This window comes from Acanthochromis polyacanthus, chromosome 15 (genome assembly GCF_021347895.1).
Source record: "Acanthochromis polyacanthus isolate Apoly-LR-REF ecotype Palm Island chromosome 15, KAUST_Apoly_ChrSc, whole genome shotgun sequence".
NCBI classification, from domain to species: Eukaryota; Metazoa; Chordata; class Actinopteri; family Pomacentridae; genus Acanthochromis; species Acanthochromis polyacanthus.
The window spans coordinates 6,205,010-6,230,195 of record NC_067127.1 but is presented as its reverse complement, the minus strand read 5'-3'; the positions used below and the strand labels follow the sequence as shown (position 1 = coordinate 6,230,195).

Here is a 25,186-nt window from a genome sequence, read left to right as displayed (position 1 = left end):
ATTGGACTTTTTTGCAGCCAGAGATGCTGCCACCTGCTGGCCGATAGAAAGGTTTAAAGTACTCCCTCATTGGTTTTACTTCTTAGACCCAGAGACAATGGAACCTACACTAGCATGTTAGCATTGTCATTGTGAGCATGCTGAATATGTAGCTTAAAACACAAAGTACAGCCTGACAGCCAGCATATTTGCTGTATATAGTGGATTTAACTTGTTTATACTGAATCTGACTTTATTTTTCTGCTGTAAGCCACACAAATCGTATCCTCCACTGTCATCATTACTGCCTTAAAGATGGTGATATAACAACTCTAGTTTCCTTCTTTTCTAAATGAACACACATCACAACACGCTGGATGTTTATAAAGAAAACAAGCATGAAAAATCTGAATAAATCTGCATCCCATCCCACTGCTTTTCCAAGGGCCAATTCAGGACCGAGCTCTACATCTCCACAATGCAAATTGAGTTCTCTTTGGCTTGATTTCTCTTTGAAACCAAAGGGGAAAATTATCATTTTTCACTGGACTAAATATGGCAAAAAAAAAGTCATCTCTTGCAGAAAGAGAGGAAAATGACCAGAATACAAAATTGGCAGTTGGCACCACACCATGTCTCTCCTAATCTACGTGGCCAAAGGGATTACAGGGGAGCAATGTCCCAGCATTTTAACCTGACATATTCACAGACTGCCACACTCGGTCTATCTGTCTGACACACTCTCTTTCCTCCTCTTTGACCGTAGGCAACACCTCATTCGTCATGTCATGGGGTGGAGGTGGATAAAGAGAGGCAGAGAGACACACCGATGGACAGACAGACCAAACTAGCAGCTACGGTTATCTGGGAACACGACGTCCAATGATAGCAACACCTTGTTATCGTACCTACACAACGTTCTGAGAGTCAAACATCACAGAACAGCCCTGAAAAGGACCCGTGGGTAAAAAACATTGAAACTATTCCCTGCTTCTTTCCAAAAAATATTAGTATTATAGAGCTGCAGTCTTACTCCTCATAACTGAGAATCCCTCCAGAAAGTACAAATATTGAAAAAGAAGCAGCTTTGGGCAACTGGGTTAAAAGAATGAGTGGATGCTCGGGTTTGAGAAATGGAACACAGTTTCTGTCCCAGTATGTCATCAGAGACCTTTCTAAAACTCACAGTGCACAATGGTACAAGTTGAAAAAAAGGTCATTTGGATCTGCTGATGTGAAGATGGAACATTCCAAATGTTTGACTATTGTTTAAAAAACTCAAATTCATTTAGAAACCCTTTAGCATCATGGGTCACATTCATTCTGTGTTAAGAGATACTTTAGTTCTCTTCAAAGAGAGACCGCCACTATGAGTCACATTTTGCATGCCATCAGTGAAGTGCACAGCTCTCCTTAATCCATATGCATTTCAGGCGAAAAAAAAAAGTATCTCTAAGTGTGGCTGATGGTCCCTTATGCTGGATGTATTGGGGTTCACGCAATTTGCAAGGGTCAGTTTCTCTATGGGAAACAGCCTGCTTTCAAGGAAGTTGCTGATTCGTGCACAAACTGTATGTTAATGCGAGGTTAAAACAGAGAGGAGAGACATTTAAATTCAACTTTGTTCCAAGAAATGTCAGAAAGGGAGCAGTAGCAAATTAGCTCACAAACAAAATTTACAGGAGAGTGAGCAGAAGTAATAAGACTAACATTAACACTGTGCCTGACTATTAACCCAAACAAAGAGAAAACAGAGTTGTGGCTGTGTGGTCAGAAAAAAATGAACTTCACAGGTCTGCAAGTTGTTTATTACAGTAATATTCAGCAACTTTAAATCCATTTTAGTTTTATAAGGCATGAACTGCAGCTTTGGGAAGTGTAGATATTTTATTACACTTTTAAATTATTTTAATTTAATTATGTTTATGGAACTTTTCGTATTTTACAGATCTAGAAAAATACCTTCATAGAAGTATTAGTTCTGGGCAACGATTAAATCATTAAATAATTGCGATTAATCACATTGCCATGCGTAAAATGAAATAGCACTTTTATTTTAAAAGTACTGCTATATGAACACAAATGTAATTACATTTAGTTTTCAAGCACTTTAAACAAAAAAAGTGCTTTTGAACAGCAGTATTCCCTTTACACAGTAGAAGTTAAAATATTTCTTGTGAATCTCAACTTAAACATTAATATAATTAAATAAATCAAACAAAACCACGGCAAGGGCATTAACATTTGATTCTGGTTTGTCACAGAAAAAACAAGCTGTCCTCAGAGGCCAGAGCCACAATTATAACATAATAACAGGAACCTTTCCAGCAACTTTCTTGTTTTTGTTTTTTGTTTTTATGAACAGGTACCAGCAGAAACATTTTTCTTTAATCAGGGAGCAGCAGAAACAGTCCAGCAGTTCAAGTGAAGTGACGTGGTCGAATGAAAAAAAGTACACAGCTGGGACTGACCGTGCAGAAGACTTTTTAGTCTGTGAAGTCCATGTTTGTACTTCTTTTTGGCCTTTTAGGCTTTAATATACAGGACAGTGGAGAGTGACAGGAAACATGAGGAGAAGAGCAAATGGCCGTGGGTCAGACTCGAACCCATGACCGCTGCATCCCAGTTTATATCATCACGCACAAAAAAATCTTTCAGTGATGCAGGTTGAAGCTCATACAGTACGTGCTGTCCTTCATCGCGATCCTAAGAACCTTCCTCAGACCAACATCGTCCACAAAACTAAACGGTTTGCAGACTAATGCAGTCTATAGCTAACTACTTCACTGCTGCACTCGCTAGCTTGTTTTCTTTTAGTTAGTTTTTAGTTTGTTTTAGTGCATCCCCTGGAAATCGCACCTCATCAACTAGTCGTTATATGGCCCACAGCCACAGTTGTCAACCATCATTAGTTAACGTAGACTAGCCCTGGCTGGACAGGTGGTGAGACACAACAAAGCAGCTGGACGAGTAGCGTTATGGAAACCTGATTCTGTCAGAAGGGCTGGCAGGTCTAGCACAACATTAAGAAAGGTGCGAGAAGAAGACAATGTTCTGGAAGGCAAAAAACTTTTGATTGCAATCCTGGATAGAAGGAGCTGGATGAAGAACTTTGTTCATGTCACCGATTTTGTTGGATGCAACTGACTGAGTTCAACATCCAGCCCTCCTGTGACCCATGGTTCATCCGTCTGTGTATTCAGAGCCAGTGAGCAACGGACTTTCACTATAATAACAATTTTCTAAAAACTGCGTTAACACACTGTCAGTGTTAATAAACACGTTTTTAATGCATTGACTTGTCCAGCCCTAAAAGATATACTTCAGAATTTCGACCCACAAGCACATAAAATATGCAAATTCTTAGCCAGTCTGTTGCCTGTCTGCCATGTTACACATCCCTGAATGCAATCAAAGGGAACCGCCATATTTCAGTAATTCATTTATAATATTAATTATGTTGACAAGTGGCAGCACTAACACAAAGCTCCTAATGTGTCATTTTTGATTGAACATGTAGTTTATAGACTCTGATGACTCCCATCTGCTTCACATTGAAAGTTTCCCTCAGCATTCTTCCTATAGTGATGTTTATGAATGCTTGACAACTTCAACACATAGCACACTGCTGCTGGATTATCACATGGACGCACTGATAGAAATCTGCCATTATTCCAACTGGCACATGCTCACATTCACTGAGTAACCCCCAGTGAGTGAAGGACAGACTAAACTCAGCTGAAAAGGAACCTAATTAACATAAAAGACTACTGCCACCTGATCAGAGCACCTAGTACAAAGCTGTCCACGATAACTGATATCAATCACTTTGGCACCTTGGAAGAAGAAGGCAGCTTAATGATTATAATGACAAAGATAATCAACAAGGACAGACAGCAGTGGTAGTCATCCATCCAAATCACAAGGCGAAACAATGAGGCCGTATTTATACTCAGAAACCTCCGCAGGCCAGGCTCACACAGAGAGCTTAATCAAGAGGCAGATTTGATTGCAGGACTGTTGAGAGAGGGACGGTCGTGTGAAGCCCAGATCGACCGTGACGATGACTTGTGCTCAGTGTGTTGGACCGATGTGATGAGACTTTTGTTCTGTAGTTATACAAGTGGACGCAGCTGTTTGGAGTGATTGATGAAGTGTCAATATGATGTATTCTGCTTAATCTGTGAGCATTATGTAGCTAGACTGTGCAGATTGACTCAAACACGCAAGTTGTGGTTAGTGTTATTATTCATTTTTTACACGGCATATTGATTGTATAGATTCTCTTTATCATGCAGACACACCAATATAATCACAACAAGACAACCAAGAGTGATATTTGGGTCAATCTATAATTGTAACCTTATGTAACACAGTTGACAGGTAGCATAGGTGACATTTTTGCTGTTTTCAGGCCTAAAATCAACATGGCCGCCTATAACCAAACATCACATGGCATTTTTACAGAAAGATTCTTCTAAATATTATCTATACAACCGAATAAAATTGAAATTGAAAGTTGTTTATAAAGATATTGTAGTAAACCTGTTGACATGCCATAAATCCACACTTAACTCACACACTACTTTATATTAAATAACTCAAAGCCTTGGAGTCTTTCCAGTCTTTTCTTCAGGAGGAAATGACATCATGTGGAGCAGGTCATGTGATCTGGAATTAACACACTTCCTTCCTATATATAATGTATATATCTCATGGACTTCAAAAGTCCCTCAATTATACATTGACCCATTAACACCATTCACTTTATGGATTAGAGGTTTAAGCAGCAACCGCTAATCAAACATGCAACATCTGAAGGAAAGCTGCCTGCTCTCTGACCCCTGAGGAAATTGTTGGAGATTAGTGTCAGTGGATAATCAAGTCGAGTTTGTCTGTGATGACTGATAATATCTCCATGATAACCTCTAGCCAGGCGCTTCTTTTGTCAAGTAAAGTGTTTCTCCATGACCTTGATGTGGGAGCAGGCATATTTCCCTCTGTGACTGCATGCGAGAGAATATAAGATTGTTCACTTTCTGATTTACAGCAATCAACCGTGGCAGGTATTCAGAGCCAACAGCTACACGATGAAAGGAACCGGCACTGAGAAAATGTGCCGGCTTGTTTGGGTCAATACCGCTTGGAGCTTTCATAGCTGAACCCTGAAGATTTACTTGGACTTTTGAAAGCTTTGTCACTGCCTTGAGTTGTAATTAATGCAAACTCACGCTAAAAAGCAGCCTCCATTATTGTCCTATTAGATAACATGTTGTCAGAATTAAATGTTTCCAATGGCACATCTAAACTTGATAGTGTTTGATTGGCCGACTTGAGAAAAAATAAACCTGTCTGTGTGTGGTGTATCCTAACACTTCGCTTAATTACGATTGTGTGCACATGTGGGCTCCCCCTGGCAATATCTGGGTCATTTTAGGAGACAAGAAACAAGCTCATTTGCCAGCAGTGAGGCCATTCACGCTCACCACATTTGCCCTCATTCAGCTGTCTTACCATCAAAGCCAGCCAAAGCCATCTGCCAACCTGCACTGTGTCGTGCCCAGGTAGGGGCAGAATCGGTGGAGGCTTATCATTTAGTCCCAGACCACGAGGAAACCTCTGTTTTAAAATTTCCATTTCTGCAACCCCTTTTGTGCCAAATATGATACACTTCTTTTATTTATAGGCAAAAAAACACAGCACCATGTGCTGTGAAGGAGCTGCACAAAGGCGGGGTTGGAAGCAAATGGTCACATTTCTATGCAAAACTGCAGCCCAGCACGTAATGAACGGGATGACTTCCATGTGCATTATCAGCCAGGAGACCCCGTCTTGCATTCTGACACCATTAACTATAAACAGCAGCAGTGCCAGAGCGTCTCAGTTTCTGTCATTCCACTTGAAAAAACACTGATGATCAAAGTCGACTAATATCCTGCTATCCAGCTTGTTAGATTAGATTGCACCTTGGGTCATATCCTTGTCATTTTGATTGCTATCAATCGGTTTTCTGTGTGAAAGCAGCTACTTTCAAAGGCCTCATTTTTCAGTCAGATTATTGCTTCGCCAAGGAACAGCGGAGATATGTGACGATCAGCATATCTTTGTCTGTCTGTTTGCAACATTACTCAAAAAAGGACTCATAGATTTGGATGAAATTTTCAAGGAAGGTCAGAAATGACACAAGAACCAAGTGAATAGATTTTGGCAGTGATGCGGCTTACAGTCTAAATCCACGGATTTGTTAAAGATTTCTGTATCATTGCGAGATAGCAGCACAGCGTCACTGTAACTATGACAACAAATGAACACTACGTCAGCTGCCTGCTGACGATCACATGATTGCGATTCTACTACCGATCACTGCGGACTAATCGGAAATCTTGTCAGAAGTCATACAAGGAACAGCTGATTAAATCGCGGGGGTGTTTCCGAGTTCCATCAAATCCCGCTGCATGCTACATATTTAGGTCATGCGATTCGATATCCATACATAATGTACACATGCAGAACATACACCTGAGCTCAGTGCAAGGTCATTTTGTATGTGGGTACTTCTACTTTAAATGGCCACATTCTACAGTGCCATGATCCCTGCCGCAAATTTTTCCATATTTCAGCCGTCAGAAATCATACAACAAGCACTGTGCTCTGAGAGTTTTTCTTGTTTCTGTATAACAAAGGTCTACTGTAGACCCAGTGGGCAAGACTGGGGGGAAAGCAAGAGAGAAGATGGGAAAAAAAGATGTAAATGCACATCAAGGGAAGTAAAAAATGTCTCATTCTGTTAATTGCAGAGCAGAAACAATCAACTGATAAATCATTTAGTTGGTTAATAAAAAAGTAATCAACAACAGTTCAAAAGCCATGGACATCTTTTTAAGAGTGAATATTTGCTTGTGGTTTTAGTCTGAACATTCTAAATTATTCTCTGACATTTTATGAACCAAACAGCCAATTAATCAGTCTAGAAACCAGCAATGAAGTTAGCTGATGATTATGAAGCTAATTGCTAGCTCAAGCCGTGGTCTATTTCACTTATAAAAATTAACTAATAAGTATCCACAGAACACCACAATATTTCAACCAGAATCCAAAAATAGTGTCAGCTTTGCCCAGAGAAAAGCTAACATTATGAGATTAGCTTTGGCAGGAAGGTAGGCATGGATGATTCTGCACTCAAAAGGAAATTAAAACCAACAGAGAAGAACAAATGGACATACAGTAGAGAATGAATAATGGTTGATCACAGAGGAAACATTGTAAGGCAGTGCATAAGAATTTGAAAATAAGATAAATACACCATGTCTTTAGTGCAACAAAGCATCTCAAGCAAGTCTCTCATTCTCCTCGGCTGATATTATATAAAAACATTAATATTTCAGCTGTCCTAAATGCAACTTGTTAAGTCAAGCTACATAACAAGAAACATGCGGTTTTGACAAAAAAGATTTCAGACACAATCTGCAAAATGCATGATACACAAAGTCAGACTTGAGTCTTGCGCAGTAAGAAGCATTTAGAGATATTTTTTGAAATAAAAGCTTTGGATTTTTACAAAGAATTAAAATAAAATGTGTAAAATGAATAGTTTCTTGTGTGTATATGTGTGTGTACTCCACCATCGAGGAATACTCGCACAGAAACACACCCACATATAAGTTCAGGATAACAGCTGAGCAGGCAGATGTTCACACAGCTGTGGATACAAAAACAGTTTTTACAATTCTTTCTTATAAACCAAGCCAGGCTTGAGACTGTGGGTTAAAGTCTTTAGAAATTGAATACAACAGTAATTAAGAATAATATTTACATTCATCTCTCTTGGCTTCAGGTTAATCTTCCCATTCCTGCATGACGATAGGAACCAAATGGATGTAAAATACCTCATAATTCCTGCCCATAAACAAGAGCTTCTCAAAAATGGAGTTTTTGAGATGCACATAATTCCACTTTGAAAAATGGGTCATTTCCCCAACCGCTTCAGCTTACCTTTGAGTGAGCCAATTTGCCAGTTTCAATTATTAAAGGCAGCACCTGTCTCCTTTCAAATTTCAGGAGCTCAGATCAGTGAGCGAACAGCCCTGCAGAGACAAAACCCACTGTGTCTGCAGATTTTAAAGCAAAGCCATTGAAATGAAATAAGATGTTGGTGTGATACAGCGTTTATAGAGAAGTGATACAAACAGAGCACATCTACTGCGATATATACTCATCTCCAGCCCTCATCTTTTCCCCTTTCCTTACTAAACTGCCATTGAGTAATTGGCTTTCTCTTGGCATGGAGATGTCCAATCTAAATGGTAATTTGGAAAGCCCGCCTCTCGTCACTGGTGGTAAAGCTTGTTTACTGAAAGACAGTTACTCAATACGAAAATTAGAGTTGTAATGAGAAGGCAGGGGTCTGTCTGACTGTCATGAGACAATAGATGTCACAACTGTGAATCTAGTGTGGAGCACCTCATGTGATAAACTACATATTGCCTGAAGTACAGCACCTGTAATCCCACAGAGTAAAAATGCAGTCCAAATTAAAATATCTGCTTGTTTCCAGAAAGCTCGTAGTCATGGAGTGGCAGGCGGTAATCCCACCAGCAGCCAGGGCGAGGTTCTCTCAGCTGGCTACTGTCAAGTCACTGTCATTCATACGGCACATTTAAAACTGCAGACGAGGAGCCAAAGTGCTTTCCAACAGAGAAAAAGTAGCATGATGAATTTAAATATTGAGGTTAAGATCTAACTAAAAGATATTGTTAACAGACTTACAATATGACACATAATGCAAATTTATCTGTTACAATAATCTTAAACAAAAACATTATTACAAATATTTAAAAAATCAGGTCTACCTCCAAAATTACGAACACTGCAGAGTTTTAGCCACAATATATATTTTAGATGAAGCACCCTAACATACAATACCATAACGTCTAGCTTCATTACTGCATTAATTAGGTTAGTCTCGACATTTAATAAAACTGTCGGGGCTATGATATGTATTATAGTCAAATACTGTAGCATTTTATTTAACTTTTCCAGAGTTAATCACTCAGATATAATCACAACCTAAATAATACTACAGGTTTTTATAGTTGCAATTCTTTCTCCTATTCGGTTACTTTGGTAACACCAGTCAATTCATTTTACTGGAAGGCGCTTTGGTGCTGCAGCTAAATAAAAATGTCTTGACCTGATTTAAGTATTTGATCTTCTGTTTTTGACATCATGTAAGTGTTGAATCAGATGTCTAATTTGACACTTGTTCTATTGCAAAGCACTTTGTTGTCGAAAAGTGTGAAAGAAATAATGTCATTATTATACAAACTTAGATGACAAACTAGAATATTAAGATTAAAAACCTATGTTATAATGTTATAGACAATATAAATGTACCGTTATTTCTGCCTTAGCAGAGTTCAGAAGCAAGTAATTTGTTGATAACCAGCTTCTAACAGCTGAGAGACAGGCCTGAAGTTTATTTGTGTCAGATCCACTTCGAAGGACCAACAGCATGAACAACCGTAGATCATCTGCGTAACGATGAAAAGAGGTCCCAAAAGAATGCAAAACTTGATCCAAAGGTGTTACCAACCTCCTGTATATTACATATATAAATTTACATGACTGAGGAAAAAGCTAAGGTTCACAGTCTTTAGAATTAGCTGATTGATGGTGGCACTCTTTGAGGGCTGTTTAAGTAATACTGCACTAAATGAGTGAACTTCATTCTGGTTGGTAAACATACTGACATCTCTGCATGTAAGACAACAGGTAAACTCAAATCCCTAAGAATCATCTAGACATGTGACACAGTATGACCTGCCAATGCTGCCGTTTACTTTCTATGAATTTAAATGTCCCTTTCTTTAATCTCAGACTCAGTGCTGTCTGCTGTCCAGTCATAACTTTTTCCATTCCATTCTATTGCCACGTGATGTATCCGATGTGTTGTCCTGGAAAAACAAATCAAAAATATCTACTCGTTCTTCATTATCATAGATGTGTCAGTGGGACTCTCGTGAGTTCTTTCTTTGTCTTCCTACCTTATAATTTTCATTTTCCTTCTATTAGTTCTGATGGATGTGATCTGTCCACGTTGCTTCCCTTCCTTCCACTAAGTAGATGCTGGGATAAGCTCCATATTAAACTAAACATAATTAATGGAGCAAAGAAAGGCAATAAATCAATGTGTTGGGAAGAAAACTTGGGCACACGAATAACAAATTTTCTCTTTGGATTGGTTTTACTTTGTCCTAGAGTTACATAAACACTGTTGTTGCATAGTTTTAAAGTAGAAATAACAATAATTTGAATATTCTGCCAGTTAGGTGAAACTGAACAAATTGAAGCAAGTAAATGACCTCAATGCTGAGAAAACAAACAACAGGTCGAAATTTCATTTGTCATTTTGGCATCAAAGGCACAGGCATCTGGGAAAATAATCTTCTGTCAAGCCCTCTGCTCTATTATTTCTTGTTTTCTGACCTTGCAAGGCCTGAGCATCTCACGCCATTTTTTAATCTTCACTTTTGGAAAGCATGACAGCAATGGATGAAAATCTGGGATGGAAAAAGCGTGCAAAGAGAGCGATGTGACTTTTGCAACACCTTCCACTGCTGTATGATGGTTTTCTGGTCAATTTAAGAAGCAATCCTGCAAGTAAATGGCAGTTTAATAATGCTCCAAAGCCGGAAAAACGGGATTAATGGAGTTGCAACAGAGCACAAGGGGAAACAAATTTGATCACAAACAAAACGGATGCTGCAGGTACTTAATCTGTCGCAATCACAACAGGATTTCATGGCGACTGTGACCTCGCTGTTTTTACTTAGCTGTATTTAACGAGGTTGCATTCAATTGCCTGTGACAAAAACGTCACCGCTGCCAAAACTGCGAGTATGTTTTTCACCACACTGGGCTTAGGCTGCATTTTGGTGCAGCATTTTCAATATGGAGGCTGCGCTGATGATTTCAAATAGCTGTAAATATTTAATCAAGTGAAGGAGAAGCATTTCTACACAGTTGAGATGTGAATGGCATATACCGATAACAAAAACACATTAGAGTCAGTACAGACCGTCCACTGGAAGGAGGGAGGAAAAAAAATAGAGACGGTTATTTTTTTTTCCAGTGTTTCTACAAAAACTGTGCTTCTGGAAAGTCCCAATCCCTAAAACAAGTTTCTGACTGAAGAACTAGACTTATTGTCAATGCATGGCCAAGGCTAAAACCATGTCAGTCCCTGAGAAGCCCTCATATACTACACAGCAGAAGATAGGCATCAAGCAATTTCCTGACAGGTCCGTGAAAAGGGACTGAAGAAAGAAAATGACTTCTTCTCTTGGAGTAACATTACAGATGAAAAACAGACCATTCTGATGTTAAATCTCACACAAACACGCATAAAATATTCATACAACGTACCAGAGATGATGAAATTAGTCATGTGTTCACCAAATGTGTCACTATATAATGAAAGGCAGCTAGCACACTCGGTGCCGGCGCTCTAAATCAACAAAATTAATCCAGTCTTTATGAGGCTGCAAAGAGCAAGCAAACAAGAAAGGACTGCCATGCATTAAAATAAAATCAATAAATGACAACGGCAGAACTGTAACTCAGGGTCCACGGTGTGAAAAGCAGTCACAGTTTGAGGCAGACAGGAGCTCCCGTTACTGAAATGAGAGGAAAAGAAACAAAAAAAATAAAATAAAAGATAGTCGTGGCTCATGTTTAATTCAGAATACTTGGTCGGCCTCAGGTAGGAGTAAATTCACAGCTGCGCTCGCTCTCTCCCCCATTTTCTTTCCTCTTGTCATCTTTTATTGATTTATAACTCAGATTACATCTCCATGATATATCTGGGAGCAGAGGCATTATCTCCCCAACAAGTGACTGAGGCAATATTCAGAAGGATCAAACCACACTGCCCTATATCCATGATTGTTTCACAATGCCCTGTATGCAAAACTAGCTGTTGCATGCTGACCTAAAGCCATCCAGAGAGGCATAATACCTCGATTTCTTATTGCCGGCTATGAATGCTGCGAGAGCAAAGAGTGTCTTTGAATAATGCTAACCTGAAGGCGATGCATAATGGAACCGTATCATTGACTTCCAATTGAAGAATATGGAATTTGGCTGCATCCATTAGTCTCTGCTTACATTTTGCTGTCATAAAGTCAGATCAGTTTATATGATTTCTATGTCATTGACACCGGTGCACTCAGGCGAGATATGATCAGGGCAGCTTTCCGTTTCCTGTTATGCTGTAAATCATGTGCGATATGTGCTTTTGCAAAGAGACAAAACATCTTCAGTCATGCAACATGTAAATGTAAGGCTCTGGTTGTTCAGATAAACGGTTAGAAGCTGGTGTACAGGTTGACTCATGTTGACTACAGATAAAAACTGCAAAGACAGTAGTAGCAGTGACCTTGGGAAGCAATATAGTAAAGAATGTTTTCAAACTGGGTGCATCCTCTCTGCAGGTAGATCTTACTTTCATTCTATTGTAATATAAAAGCTGTAACTTGATTAACGATGCAAAAGCTCTCACCATACATGGCCTTCTGTGCAGAAGTGTGGGCTATTCTTCCAATAAAGGATAGTGCTTAATGTGAGATATAATGAGCACACTATTATATTGCTTTATGAAACAAATACTTTGAAATGTACGGATTTAGTTCAATTTTAAACTGTGCAAATAATGTTCAAAGCAAACAAGCTACTTCCTCAGAACAAAAATGTCTCAAAATAAATAAAATTATAACACTGTTTTAAAAAGAATACAAAAGAAGATTTAGCGTCAAAAATGTAACAAAGTGGAACAGTAAATGTGTTCTTGGAGCTTCTAAAGAGCCACGAAGGTTTAAGGTTTGAAGCAAACAGAAAAGATATGAGATGTACAGATGTGCAGCAGGTAGGAAATAATAAATTAAACTACTTGTTCTCAGACATTATTTTAGGTTTTGGATTGGATATTTTTGTGTTTCTCGTTACATTTTCTTTTTCTGCTTTTATGACAGTGTGGCATTTTTGATAAATCACAAAGAAGTTTGCACTGTAAAGTCAGCACTATTGTGGAAAAGAAATAATCGTCCCTTGTGACATAAATCTCAGAAAAAAGTATGTGTTCAATACAAGTGTCTGGCTGCGAGCCGGTTTTGGAAAGTGGTGACTGAGGGATGCAGCCGTTAACCAAATGAAGAGCTAATAATGGCTGCATTGCAGACGACACAGAAGCAGCCGACTGTCCCGCTTGAGACACAGACACGCACGTCTGCTGCAACTCCACTTTGCATGAATGTATTCATTCTCAGAAATCAGGGAACTGAGCTGTGTCACGTAGCGCTACTGTTGTTACACCGCTGTTCATTCTGCGAGCAGAAGGTGTAAATTCCACCACTCAGCTATGCTCCACAATCCAAACGGCATCCAGACCTTCTGGCCTCGGCGTCACTCAACCACAGGGACGGAAAAGATCATGAAGACTAGAGGGGGAGGTTTGGCAGCTACGAACGAACATCCATCTTATGCACAATATCTTTTGATCCAGCAGATGTGGCAATTATACACAGTGTATTTAATTTGGGCTGTTTCAGAGCAGTGAGGTCCCCTGGTTCAAGTGCACGGCGTTCTGGTAAATTAACTGTAGAAATGTTACTTCTGAAATCGTACTCTTGCACATCTGTGGTGTAAGCGCCCTGCGAAGAGGAGTTGGATGTCTGTGGGTTTGATGTTATGACGGCATGATTGATTTTTAGACTCACGAGAAGGGGATAAATTTCCAAATGAAATAGGCTTTTGACGAGATGCTTTTTCCCCAATCCTTAACCTCTGCTCTAAGACTGATGTGGCAACTGATCAACTATGTCCATTCTCTTGTAGCTCAGGAGCTGGCAGCTCAGAACCCTATGAATCTTAAACAGGAGCACGGTCTTGAAGGCGAGCTCAGTTAAAGATAATAGCAGTATGAGGTGGTGCTTTTGCTGCTGCACAAAATCTTTTTAAAAGCATTCAGAATAACCTTTACACTCCTTTTATAAGCATTGAATCAAGGAAAATGAATTAAAAAAAGGTTGTAATACTATAAAAACACCAAGTTTTCTCAGCGTAGCCTTAACATCGAATCAAAAAGAAGAACTCAGGAAAAAACACAAACACAGAAACGTGAAATAACCACCGATTGTTGAAAGTCTGGCAGAAAATAGGAAGTTTGGCGTACTTTAATTTGTCATAACGAGAAGCTAATTGAGAAAATAAGTTATCAACGCTTTTAAATCGTCATTCATATCAGCAGTATCTGTCACATAGAATTACAATTTAATTAAAGAATTTCTCAGTCTTGATTGACACAATTAATACAATCATCTTCAAACGGAGAAAATGCAGCAATATAGAGCTGTAATTTCACAAATTCAACTATGAGACTGGCCACTCAGCAAATTCTTAACATTTATATTTATGCAACAACAATCTAAAACCTTTCCTTTCACGGAAAAAGCGAGACCTCTTCATCTTTTACCCGAAGTCCTTTTTTATCTGGTGTTTCAGAGAATTACAGAATCACTATTACTTACAGGTCATAACTGAAAAGCAACATGAATACACATTAGCAGCAGAATCGTCTAAGCTCAGTGTCTGACCTTTGCATAATGAGGACAATATCAGTAGGAGGGCCTCCCACGCTTGTCATCCCGCTGTTTAAGTCAGCCAGTATCAACAGTTTAACAAAACTCGCTGCTCTCTTTATAATCAGTGACTTAAACCTGAGAATTTTCCAAAGGCTTTATGGGCCATGTGAGGCAGCTGTCAATCAGGTCGTTAAGCTCGATGATCTTCTTCTTTGATATTTTCACCGGAGCGTGATATACTGTAGCTAATAATGAGCAGTGAAAAGAGTCGAATATGAGGCATGAGAGGGGGAAAAAAGGGAATAAGAAGCAAGAAGACAGTAGGTGGAGAAGGATCCTGTAGAGATGACAGATAAGGAAAAAAAAACCTGAAGAAACAGAGGAGGGTAAAAGCAGAGCAAATGCCAGGGGGAGAGTGTTTATCTGGACGTCACACAGGGGGAAAGGGATGGGAGGCTGGAATTAGAAAGACAAATCAGTTTGTTCAAAAAACATGATATATCCAGCTAGCAAAAATGCTGCAGAAGTGAATTTGGATTTCTGGCTTTGACTGTGTGCAACAACAAAGCATACAGCGGTAAATACTTCTGTTGGTGACCGTTAAAATAAACACCAAAATGAGGAACTTCCTACCCACAGGACTCCCAAAACAAACACTAATTTAGGATCAGAACACAAACAAGTGGTCATCAATCTATTTTTCCAAGTAATTTAATCGATATAATTCAAAAATAATGATGTCTGAGGGTAAAAATCACTCCAAAATCTAATATCAATATAGTGGAAACACACAAACTGAAGATAATTTAGTGAGTCCAAGGTCATCAGTCAAGACAGCTTCGATGTAACGGCACTATCTAGGGAGGCTTGAGACCGTCTTAGATTTCCCTTCATCCCAGCTGATCCTCATATTGCTTACGGAAACAGTCTCCCACAGGAAAGAATTCCCAGCAGCGCTCCTGGTACATTTTCCACACATAGGATTCCTGGCAAAATCAACAGAGTGATGATTTACCTTAAGGTCATTAACGACATCAAATGTATACATTCTTTGATGACGAGCTCATCAACAGTCTGAACAGTGACATTTTTTGTGTGTCTAGCATGAGAAACATTTCACACATTCCACTTAGCGCCTGATTTCTGATCTAGGAATAAACTGTTGAAAGAATATAAACAGTCCACTGGGTCAATATATAATTGCAGGACTTTTTGTATCACAGCTGACATTTTTACTGTTTTCAGGCCTAAAATCTACATGACCAAACGCCACATGGCATTTTTAGAGAAAGATTCTTCTAAATATTATACGTACAATTGAGTAAAATTGAAATTGAAAGTTATTTATAAAGCTATTGTAGTAAACCTGTTGGCATGTGGTAAATCCACACTTGACTCACACACTACTTCATATTAAATAACTCAGAAAGCCTTGGAGTCTGGCCAGTCTTTCTTCAGGAGGAAGAAAAGAGATTTCCACCGGGAGAATCCAGGACGCCTGTGCGCTCTCTGCGTGGGTTCACCCCCTGCTTCTTGACAATTAGACTGTGAGGATTTAGAATTACCATCTATTCGGATCCACATCCCTTTAATAGATTTAAAAACACAAGAGAAAACGCTGCTCTTGAAGTAGGTCTCTGTAACAGGTCATGTACAATATGCAACTACAAAAAGACAGCAACTAGACAAAAGAATAAAAATGCTTGCCCACTTCAATTCCTTTTGAAATATATAGTCTTCATTCTACAATGTTTCTTGAAGGCAGCTGTAATCACAAGAGTTACGGGACGCATATTATTATAAAATATGCACGTCAGGAAAGGTGATAAGGCTTTTGAGAGGCTGTGTGAATGCAGATTCTGTCTTATTCGCAAAGGTTACACTACAGCTTTGTTATTATAAGGCCCGATGCTAGAAATAATAGATCACTGAGACACAGAGGAGGCGTTGTGAACGGACGTACGGCGATGTGATCTTGTCATCGACAGCAGAATCGTTTAGAAGCTTTAAAAGTACATGCCCAGTTTTACTTGGACGACGCGATAAAACAGAAGAAAAAGACTATTATACCTGCCCCGTGTGTTCGGTTTCATCCTTGTTAATAAGGTACATGAGAAAAAATCTGCAAGGACACAGAAGAGGCAATCATATAGCAAATAGCAAAACCTTTCACACATACTTTGATCTGATGTGGACAGAAACGCATGCGGAGAAAATTCTAGCATTGAATTAAGTCTGTGCACAAGTACATGATGATAATAGATGCAGTTATTTCCAGCAAAAATACAAACACCGTGCATGTAACCGCTGTATTTGGACAAAAAATATTCAGTTTACTGCTTGTAGATATTTGATGACTGACCAGAAGCAAGAGATGCTGACATGTACTGATCATTCAGTTTATTAAATTATTAATAGTGATGTTTCAGTCTGCAGATCTTTAACAGGTGAGCCAAAAATGTCGCATGAAGCAGCGGCATACATAGTCATGAGCAGGCCAGAGTCCATCAGTCGGAGGACGCAAACATATCCTGAGGGATCCATGCTAATTTGACTCAATAAGGTCTTGCTAGTGGCAATTATTGATGTAGCGACAGCGTGCAATACAACAAGAGCTTCAGGAGAAGCACCTTAATGAACAGGTATTCATCGACTCATTGGTATATGGTAACAAGGAAATGATAATCACTTTTTTTCCATTACATTTTTAACATGATTGACTAACCCTATAATGTCACACAAGCATTTTCTCACTTTCACTGGTATTTCAGCTAAAGTTTTTCTCAATATAGTGTATTTAGGATTTTGTTTTAGATCAGATTTTATCTCTATAGCGTACAAAGGCAGTTAAGCAGTTGCATCCAGTGAGTTTTGCTTGTTCATTTCTAGATGAAGTCACTCCATCTGTTAGAACGATTTCTGCTCGGTGACCTCTGATTTGCATTCACATTCAAAAGCAAATGTATTTGCATGATCATATTGGAAACTGTTTTAAAAAGATCAAAATAGATTCTCTCGTTTTGTGCTCCAGTGGGAAGAAACTTGGCTTTCAAGACCAATGTCACAAGCTGGACTCTGTGCAGAAAGTTAAAGTGTGAGTACATGTATAATAATAGCAGCTGCTTATCTCGTTCAGTAAGTATGAGGATTTATTCAGGAAAATAAGAGGAAAGGTAATAGTCCACCACATTTTTCATATTAAAAAGTATTTTACAGGTTTGTTTTGTGTTATTGTGGCATATGGTTCACCAAACATCAGTGGTTGCCTTCTGCTCAAAGACTTTTCAGAATGGCTTTAAAAGAGATTATTTATTGTAATATTTCACAGTGGAAGGCTCCTGATGATTTGAGATTGAATAGCACTGTTTGTATGGTGTTGAGGCTTGTCGGTATTTTAATTAAAAGCATACGCAGGATTATTTTTTTTTTGCTTCCTCTAAGCCAGAGTCTGGCCACATGCAAACGTCATTATTCTATGAGGTGTTCAGAATTTTTGCCGGATTGTTATTAGAAATCTCCCAATAAAATGATGTTTGTTGATGCTGTGCACTATTAGGCAAGAAAGTTACTAGACTATAATACAAAATAACAACAACAAAACATGGATAAAAACAGCTACAAAGCTTTTTAGGAATATCATGTTCTGCAGTCAAGTCGATGAATAATTGACTGATGGAGGTGTTGCAACTGCGGTTTTTAATGTTTGCTTTATGTTAGGTTTAGTGATGGTAGATCATGCACAATATTTACACAAGACAAATGTTAAAGCCACATTTTCAGAAGTTAGCTTTAGTATTTGCAAATATAGTATTTGAGTCGATGAAAAAGCCACAGAAAAGTACTGAGGATGATTCAACTCACAAATAGTTGGCCAAGTTGTGCTCCTTCAGAGTGTGAGTCTCAAAGCCGTGAGGGACTGTATCAAAGTATTCACTTCCGATCCCACAGATAAAACATTTGGTCTGCAGGAGGAGAGATGTAAGACATGTAATGATTGGTGAAAGAGATCTGAACGAACATGACGCACTCCACTGCACACTAGAAACAGAAAATACTAAAGTCCAAACCTCAAGGCATCTTGTTTTAGTGCTCTGTGACTCAAACATGGTATTTCGTCCGCTGGCACAACAATATAACACCTCATATTTTCCCACTTAGGCACTCAAAGGACGCCCACAAAAGCAAAAAGACTAAATGACAACAACCTCATACTCCCTTCATAGGACGCAGAGGGGCACTTCACCGAGGTTCTGCAACATTTTCGGGATTCTAAGCAGTCTAATTACCCATTTCCATTTTTTTGTGCTGGAACAGTGACAGAAAAGAAGCACTGCTGAAATGTGTGTTTTGGGGTTAATGCAATATCTATTTCAGGGATAAAAAAATATGAGAGGATAGAAGCGGCAGCTGAACCTGATATATCGTGTAGCTGAGCGTAATGCATCTGAAATTTAACATCTGGAAAAGCAGGTGTGAAATGTGCGGCACTGCTGTATTTTTCAGGGGACACAGTGTAAAAGACACTTTATAAAGACTACATGAAATCACATACTAATGGCTGATGTCAGAAAAACAATGAAAAAACTGTCTAATATATGAACATAATAGTACTATTCATAATCCTTACACACCCACTGCTTGCTTCTATTCTCTTCAGCTTTCAGCAGTCTGTAAAACATATTGCTTTTGCTTGAATTCCTTCTGAATCTGCTTTGCAGTCGACTGAACCGCAGCTCTCTACTATTATTCATTCGTTATTGTTTTCTCTGCGGATGTAGAAGAGCAGATGCTGACTATTGTGCATTTGCCAAATGTCAGTGACCATAACTATGCATTTAGTGAAATCATATGAGCACACTTCATTTTCAGAGGGTAGTTCACCATTGTTTGGAAGGCCATCTGTGCTGCCTTGTTTGGCAATCAAAGGTCTAACCTTCGATTAGTTGCCTGCCTCTCCTGCTCCTTTGGGCTTGTTCGTCTGTTTCCTGCCTGCTGCTAACTTTCAGTCTGCCTCTCTCCTTTAATATCACTTGTCAGATTCAGGAGACTTTATTCACTCCAGCTGAAGCCATGGCTGACTGGTCCACAGGCTCCAGGAGAACAAATCTCACATGAAACTGTGAGAAATACAATTTATGGAATAATATTTAGGAGGAAAAACGTTGTTATTCGTTTACTGCATCTGTCCTTTACTTACTGAGTTGCAAATATATTTACATTCTTTAACTTAAAAAATAAACAGTCAGTGCATTTTTATGCAAACACAAATAAAGCAAGATTCATAGACTGAAATTTCAGAGCAACTAATGACTGAAACAGTCGACAGAAAAGGTTTTCTTTAAAACGCACATTCTATGCATGCCAATTACACTGGGTTATTGACTTTGAATACCAGGGATTTGTTTTTCTCAGAATAAACTTTCAGTAATAAGGCGATAATGCTCTCGTCTCATTAATGCTAATGATAGCACTGTTTGCTGTGACATGAGCTTCCAAAACCAGTGACTTAATCTACATCTGCTCTTCATGTGCACTTAGGTTATAGCTAGTCTCAAATGTATAGACAAATTGATGACAAGTGAAAGTGCTGCTAAATCAGAGTGGCTGCAGCGTTGTTTGTAGGATGACACTTCAGAGGATCGGACACTTTCAGAATATTTATACTTACTGTACAAACTTGATATGTAATTTATTCAAATTGCTGGAATAGCATAAACAACTGCTGTGCTCGTCTGTTTAAACACGTGCATGCAGCAGACCGTGTTTGTGTGTGTGTGTCAGAAAGAGTCAAATCTCACCTCCATATCCTCTTTCACCTGTTCCTGCTGGTCTCGCAGCTCTCCAAAGGCATCAATTATCAAGCCTAAAAGAAAAGACAGAATTGTGTGTCTTGTGCATGTGCTCAGCTGTGCTTGCATGTGAATGACAGGTGTCAGTGAAACTTAAGGACTCAGTGGAATAAACATACACTTGGCCCGTTTTTCCAAGACCGCATGAAAAATTCATCAAACGAATTCCGGTTGAAGGCTGTGAATAAATTCTACCTGTGTGTGTCTTGGGAAAGACGTGCAGTACACATGTTAAGGCATCAGAGCATTTTTGTAAGCTTAACTGTACTTGCAAAACAAATTCTGTGTCTCTGATTTACCCTGGATAATGGCCAGAAGGATGACAATGACGAAGAAGAAAAACGTGATGTCAAAGACGATGCGTTCCACCTCAAACTCATCTCCAGCAGGATCCTCGATCTCGTCGCCGATGCCGCCACCCGCACGCACTCCCACATACATGTGGAACATGTAACACTGGAAGAAAACACATTTTATGCACACATTTTTTATGTATTTTCATTGCTGTCTCCATGGGGGTTGCTTTTTGGGAGCATTTAAAAGTTTGAGCGAGGCAGCATTTTTATACAGAATATAACAAGGTTTTTTTAATCAATATTCTTCACTTCAGACAGTCTTTCCCCACAAGGAGTTGCATGTAAGAGCATGAGGCAAGAAGAATTAACAATCAGGTTGTCTAGCCAGGACTGTACTGCGCTTTTATGTGTCAAAGATGATATTTTCCACGAGGAACTCGAACAGAAGCAAAGTGGAAATTGACAGCTAAATTTTCAAGAAACATTCAAATTTGAAAATGTTCTCTTTTTCACACAAGTGCAAAACAGTCGACAATGAGCCGTCTTCTGGTTATCTATGGATTACGATTTTTGTCAGGTTGCACTGCACTTGTCTAAAAAATACTGCGGTACTGTAGTGATGAGAAGGGACTGTAAATTAGTGCTGCAAAAAGTCAAGCATGAACAACAATATAGCGAATGTCACTGAGGATTTAATGTAATATTCCCTGACTCATGTAATAGTAGGGTTTTATTCAAACACTATCGCTGCCCATCCGCCTGTGTGACAGTGAAGCCGGCATTAGAATAGAGCAGACGGTGGGGTGTTAATGTTGCGAATGGCCAAACAAAGAGCTATGCTGAGGCTTCAGGGGCTGTTTTTCTATCCATGTGTCCATCATTTTGTGAAAAAGTCGTGGACGGATCGAGACGAGAAGCTGCTCTCAATTCGGCAGCGAGGATCAATGTGAGAATGCTTCTGCCTCTTTCAATCTGGAGGAAGAAAACAACATGTGTGGCTGTGTTTGTGTTAGAAAGATAAAGAGATAGAGGGGGTAGATAAAGGTAGATGAGGCAAAAACAAAGTGTGCAGGTCTGTGTGTCCTTATGCACATGTAACTCACAGTAAGCATGTCATTGCACTTCATGTCTTGGGTGTCGTCATCGCTCTTGTTGTAAAACTTCCTGAAGAAGTTGAAGGCTACAACGGTGTAGAGATAAACCACAACCGCCAGCAGGCCCACAGTCAGGACCAACTGACAGACACACACACACACACACACACACACACACACACACACACACACACACACACACACACACACACACACACACACACACACACACACACACACAGAAAACACAACAAGGAAAGACAGAGGCAGATGGGCTTTAATGCGCTTCTTCATCTTGGAAAAGCCCCAATATAACCCTACGCTGTCAAAACAAACATCACATGCATTCTAACTGCACGTATGAACACACAGAGACAGATGGACAGAGATTTAAAGATGGGCCGACAGTCACATACAATAACAGGCACACACACCTGCTTCCCATTGTGTGTGACAGAAGAAAGGATGGTACGAAGTGTCTTAAAGCCCATGGCGATGTCCAAAAGGTGGGCAGCAAAGAAGAAGTTGTTATAATGGCCCAGAACAGACATGATCATGTACCAGGCCAAGTACAGGAAGGACTGTGAGCACACACACACACACACACACACACACACACACACAAGGACAAACACGGACAGGCAATATAGATTACCAGGACAGAGATACAAATGTGTATTTTAGATAAGGTAGAATCACAGGATATTACTGCTATCCCCTCTGCAGCATGTGCATTTGTATCAAACAGAATCTCAGCACAATAGGACAATAGATTAAATAAATCAGGAATAAGTCATAAAATATCAGAAATGTTTTACACCCGCTGCTCAGTCATAAATTATATTATCGGTTAACATTAATTGCGGGATGTGTCGCCTTTATCTTTGCTTTGCAGGAACAACCGGACATAAACAAGCCATAAAATATTAGACACGAGGAAACTTACATTGTCAGTGAACACAACTCCCAGTTTCCAGATCTGGTACTTCACGTCAATGGAGTTAAATCTGAAATAAATAGCATTATCACAACGATACATAACGATAAGAACCCCCAAAAAAATCAGGTCAACATGTCCATGGCTAAAATCAGGCCCTTGAGCGGCGCTGTCTTTTCTGAAAGGGTCTGTCTGATAAGATGCCTCTTTACAGAACGTCCTGTTCTTCCTCAAGTACAAACTAGTGTCATACAACCTACTTTTTTTTCTGGCCATCCATTAGGCAGGACACACATACGCACATCCTCACAAACACATATTAGCGAAAAACTCGTTAAGAAAGATATACACTATTAATAAGAATTTATATGACATCTTATTTCAAGGTGTTACGAACACGGCCCACACAAGAGCCGGACATAACAGTAAATAAGCCAATGGTGTTAGTGGATATCAGCAGTCCCATTCACCTCCACAGTAAAATACATAAGAGAATTGGCTGTATTGATTTCCACATTTCACTCAGTTTTTTGTCGGTGTGTATCCTCCAGAGAAGTGTGACACATCGCTGCCATCACTGCAAGCTACTTTGGGTATCGCTGCTTAGATAACTGTGTACTATAATGCCTGTCATAGACCAGAATTATTTGCCACGCATATAATACAAAGAAATAAAATCTCATATTTTTTTGAAGGTCCTGTCTTTTAATGCACATATAAAAAGGTGGAAAAAACTATTAAAATGTTATCTTTATTTTTTAAATAATCTAGACTTAACTTTGTTTGAAACTGCACAGAACGTAAAATAAATGACATGAGATATCTGCAGTTTCCCATGGATCTTTTTAAGGACAGAGATTCGCAGGGGCTGGCACTTTTACTGCTTTCTCTACTCACAGAGCACTCCAGGCTGTCTCTCTCTTGAGCCTCTTCTTTTCTTTTCTCTCTGAGCTGAAGTCTAAAGCAGCTTGGTCCAGACCCAGGAGTTCATTGATCTTCTCGCAGCCATAAAAGTCTCCGTACTTATCCATCACCTGACAGGGAAAGAAGACGTGTAAACATGGTGACTAAAACAACTGTCTCTTCAGTGTATTTTCATCTGAATAGAGGAGGGCATGTGATTGGCTGAATTCTTCAGAACAGTCTGTGCTATGATGAGATGGCACTTTAGTTGACTGTGCTGCTTCTGAGAACTTCTGACTAAAAAAAAACTGAGATTTTATGATACCTGGATTGTAGATGCGTGACTTAAATGGCCGTGCTTTCCCTCTGTAGTGCAATGGTGGCTGTGTGAAATATTGATGGCAATCCTGATCTCACAGTATATAAATAATTAGTATTGATCTAGGCTTATATTTTACTCCTTACCGATCTACTACAATGTGTGCACACAATGTTGGCTAGAAAACATTTACTTAACTTGATCATATGATAGATGCAGGATTTCTCCTTATTGTGCTGTCACAGTTCCATGAAACTTTATGTGTCTTACTTTGACATAAAACAAGAGCTAATCACTCCTAGCTTCATTACAGAGCCCATTTTAGTATAAGAAACACAAGCACTTTAAAGCATGGTAAGCAATATTGCAAACTTCCAAACTCAAATGTGGATTAGCAGAAGGACTTGATTTTATAGCAGGCTCTTAAAATGATGCAATGCGGTGTATTAAACGCAATGTGGAAAGGTGAACCGTACTTTATACAGACCAGGTGCATCCCAGTCGCAAAAAGCCAAGGGAAAGTGAAAGGGCTTCAAGATGCCAATCTGACAAAATTCAAAGTCAAAAACATCTCTTCGTTAAATGTGTTAAATTGTTACTTTCACCTCTTGTAATGTGGGTGTTTTTGGAATAGAAAACTCTTATGCTGTTTACTTATAAATTGCAGTTTACAGGAGGAGCTTCAGGCTGCCACAATCAGCTGTGGTGATTTCTATTTCTTTGTACTGCATGAGCCCCATTCAGGCCATCTGCCATTTGTCCAGATGTGTATTGCTAAGAGAACGAAAACTTGCTGAATAATAAAATCAAACTTAAAAGAAAATGCCAAATAAAAGTGGAAAAGAGATTTAAAGAAAAAAAAAAACAAGATTATTTGAAATCATCTGAATATATTTTAAAAGTAGTGGCTGATTATCTTCCCAGACATTGTTTCCTGATGAGGGAAGGGCTCCTCCTTTTGCAAACACTTTGAATAGTTTGAAATTGTAATAACTGTTTAACTATTTCCATATTCTATTTATAGTTAGTATTGTTAAGAACAGCTCTATTTCCAAAGATCTTATTTTATAACAATGTATATAAGAATGTATATAAGAAAAGTTTCCTATCCTTAGATGTGTATATTTTACTATTTTACCATTTCTTACAATCTTTATTATCTTGTACTTGTAC

General features: G+C 39.0%; 1 protein-coding gene across 1 annotated transcript in view; it reads right to left on the bottom strand.

Annotated features, from left to right (window-relative positions):
• Positions 1 to 14,184: 14,184 nt before the first annotated feature.
• Positions 14,185 to 25,186, bottom strand: part of ryr2b (ryanodine receptor 2b (cardiac)) — a 64,356-nt gene continuing 53,354 nt past the window's right edge. Inside the window, exons 94-102 of the mRNA XM_051960076.1 lie at positions 23,689 to 23,825; positions 22,801 to 22,861; positions 22,289 to 22,435; positions 21,864 to 21,995; positions 20,764 to 20,920; positions 20,414 to 20,478; positions 18,477 to 18,577; positions 16,686 to 16,737; positions 14,185 to 15,601 (exon numbers count right to left, since the gene is read on the bottom strand). Of these exons, the coding sequence (XP_051816036.1) occupies positions 15,506 to 15,601; positions 16,686 to 16,737; positions 18,477 to 18,577; positions 20,414 to 20,478; positions 20,764 to 20,920; positions 21,864 to 21,995; positions 22,289 to 22,435; positions 22,801 to 22,861; positions 23,689 to 23,825 (948 nt within the window). The 3' untranslated portion in view covers positions 14,185 to 15,505. The remainder of the gene's footprint in view (positions 15,602 to 16,685; positions 16,738 to 18,476; positions 18,578 to 20,413; positions 20,479 to 20,763; positions 20,921 to 21,863; positions 21,996 to 22,288; positions 22,436 to 22,800; positions 22,862 to 23,688; positions 23,826 to 25,186) is intronic.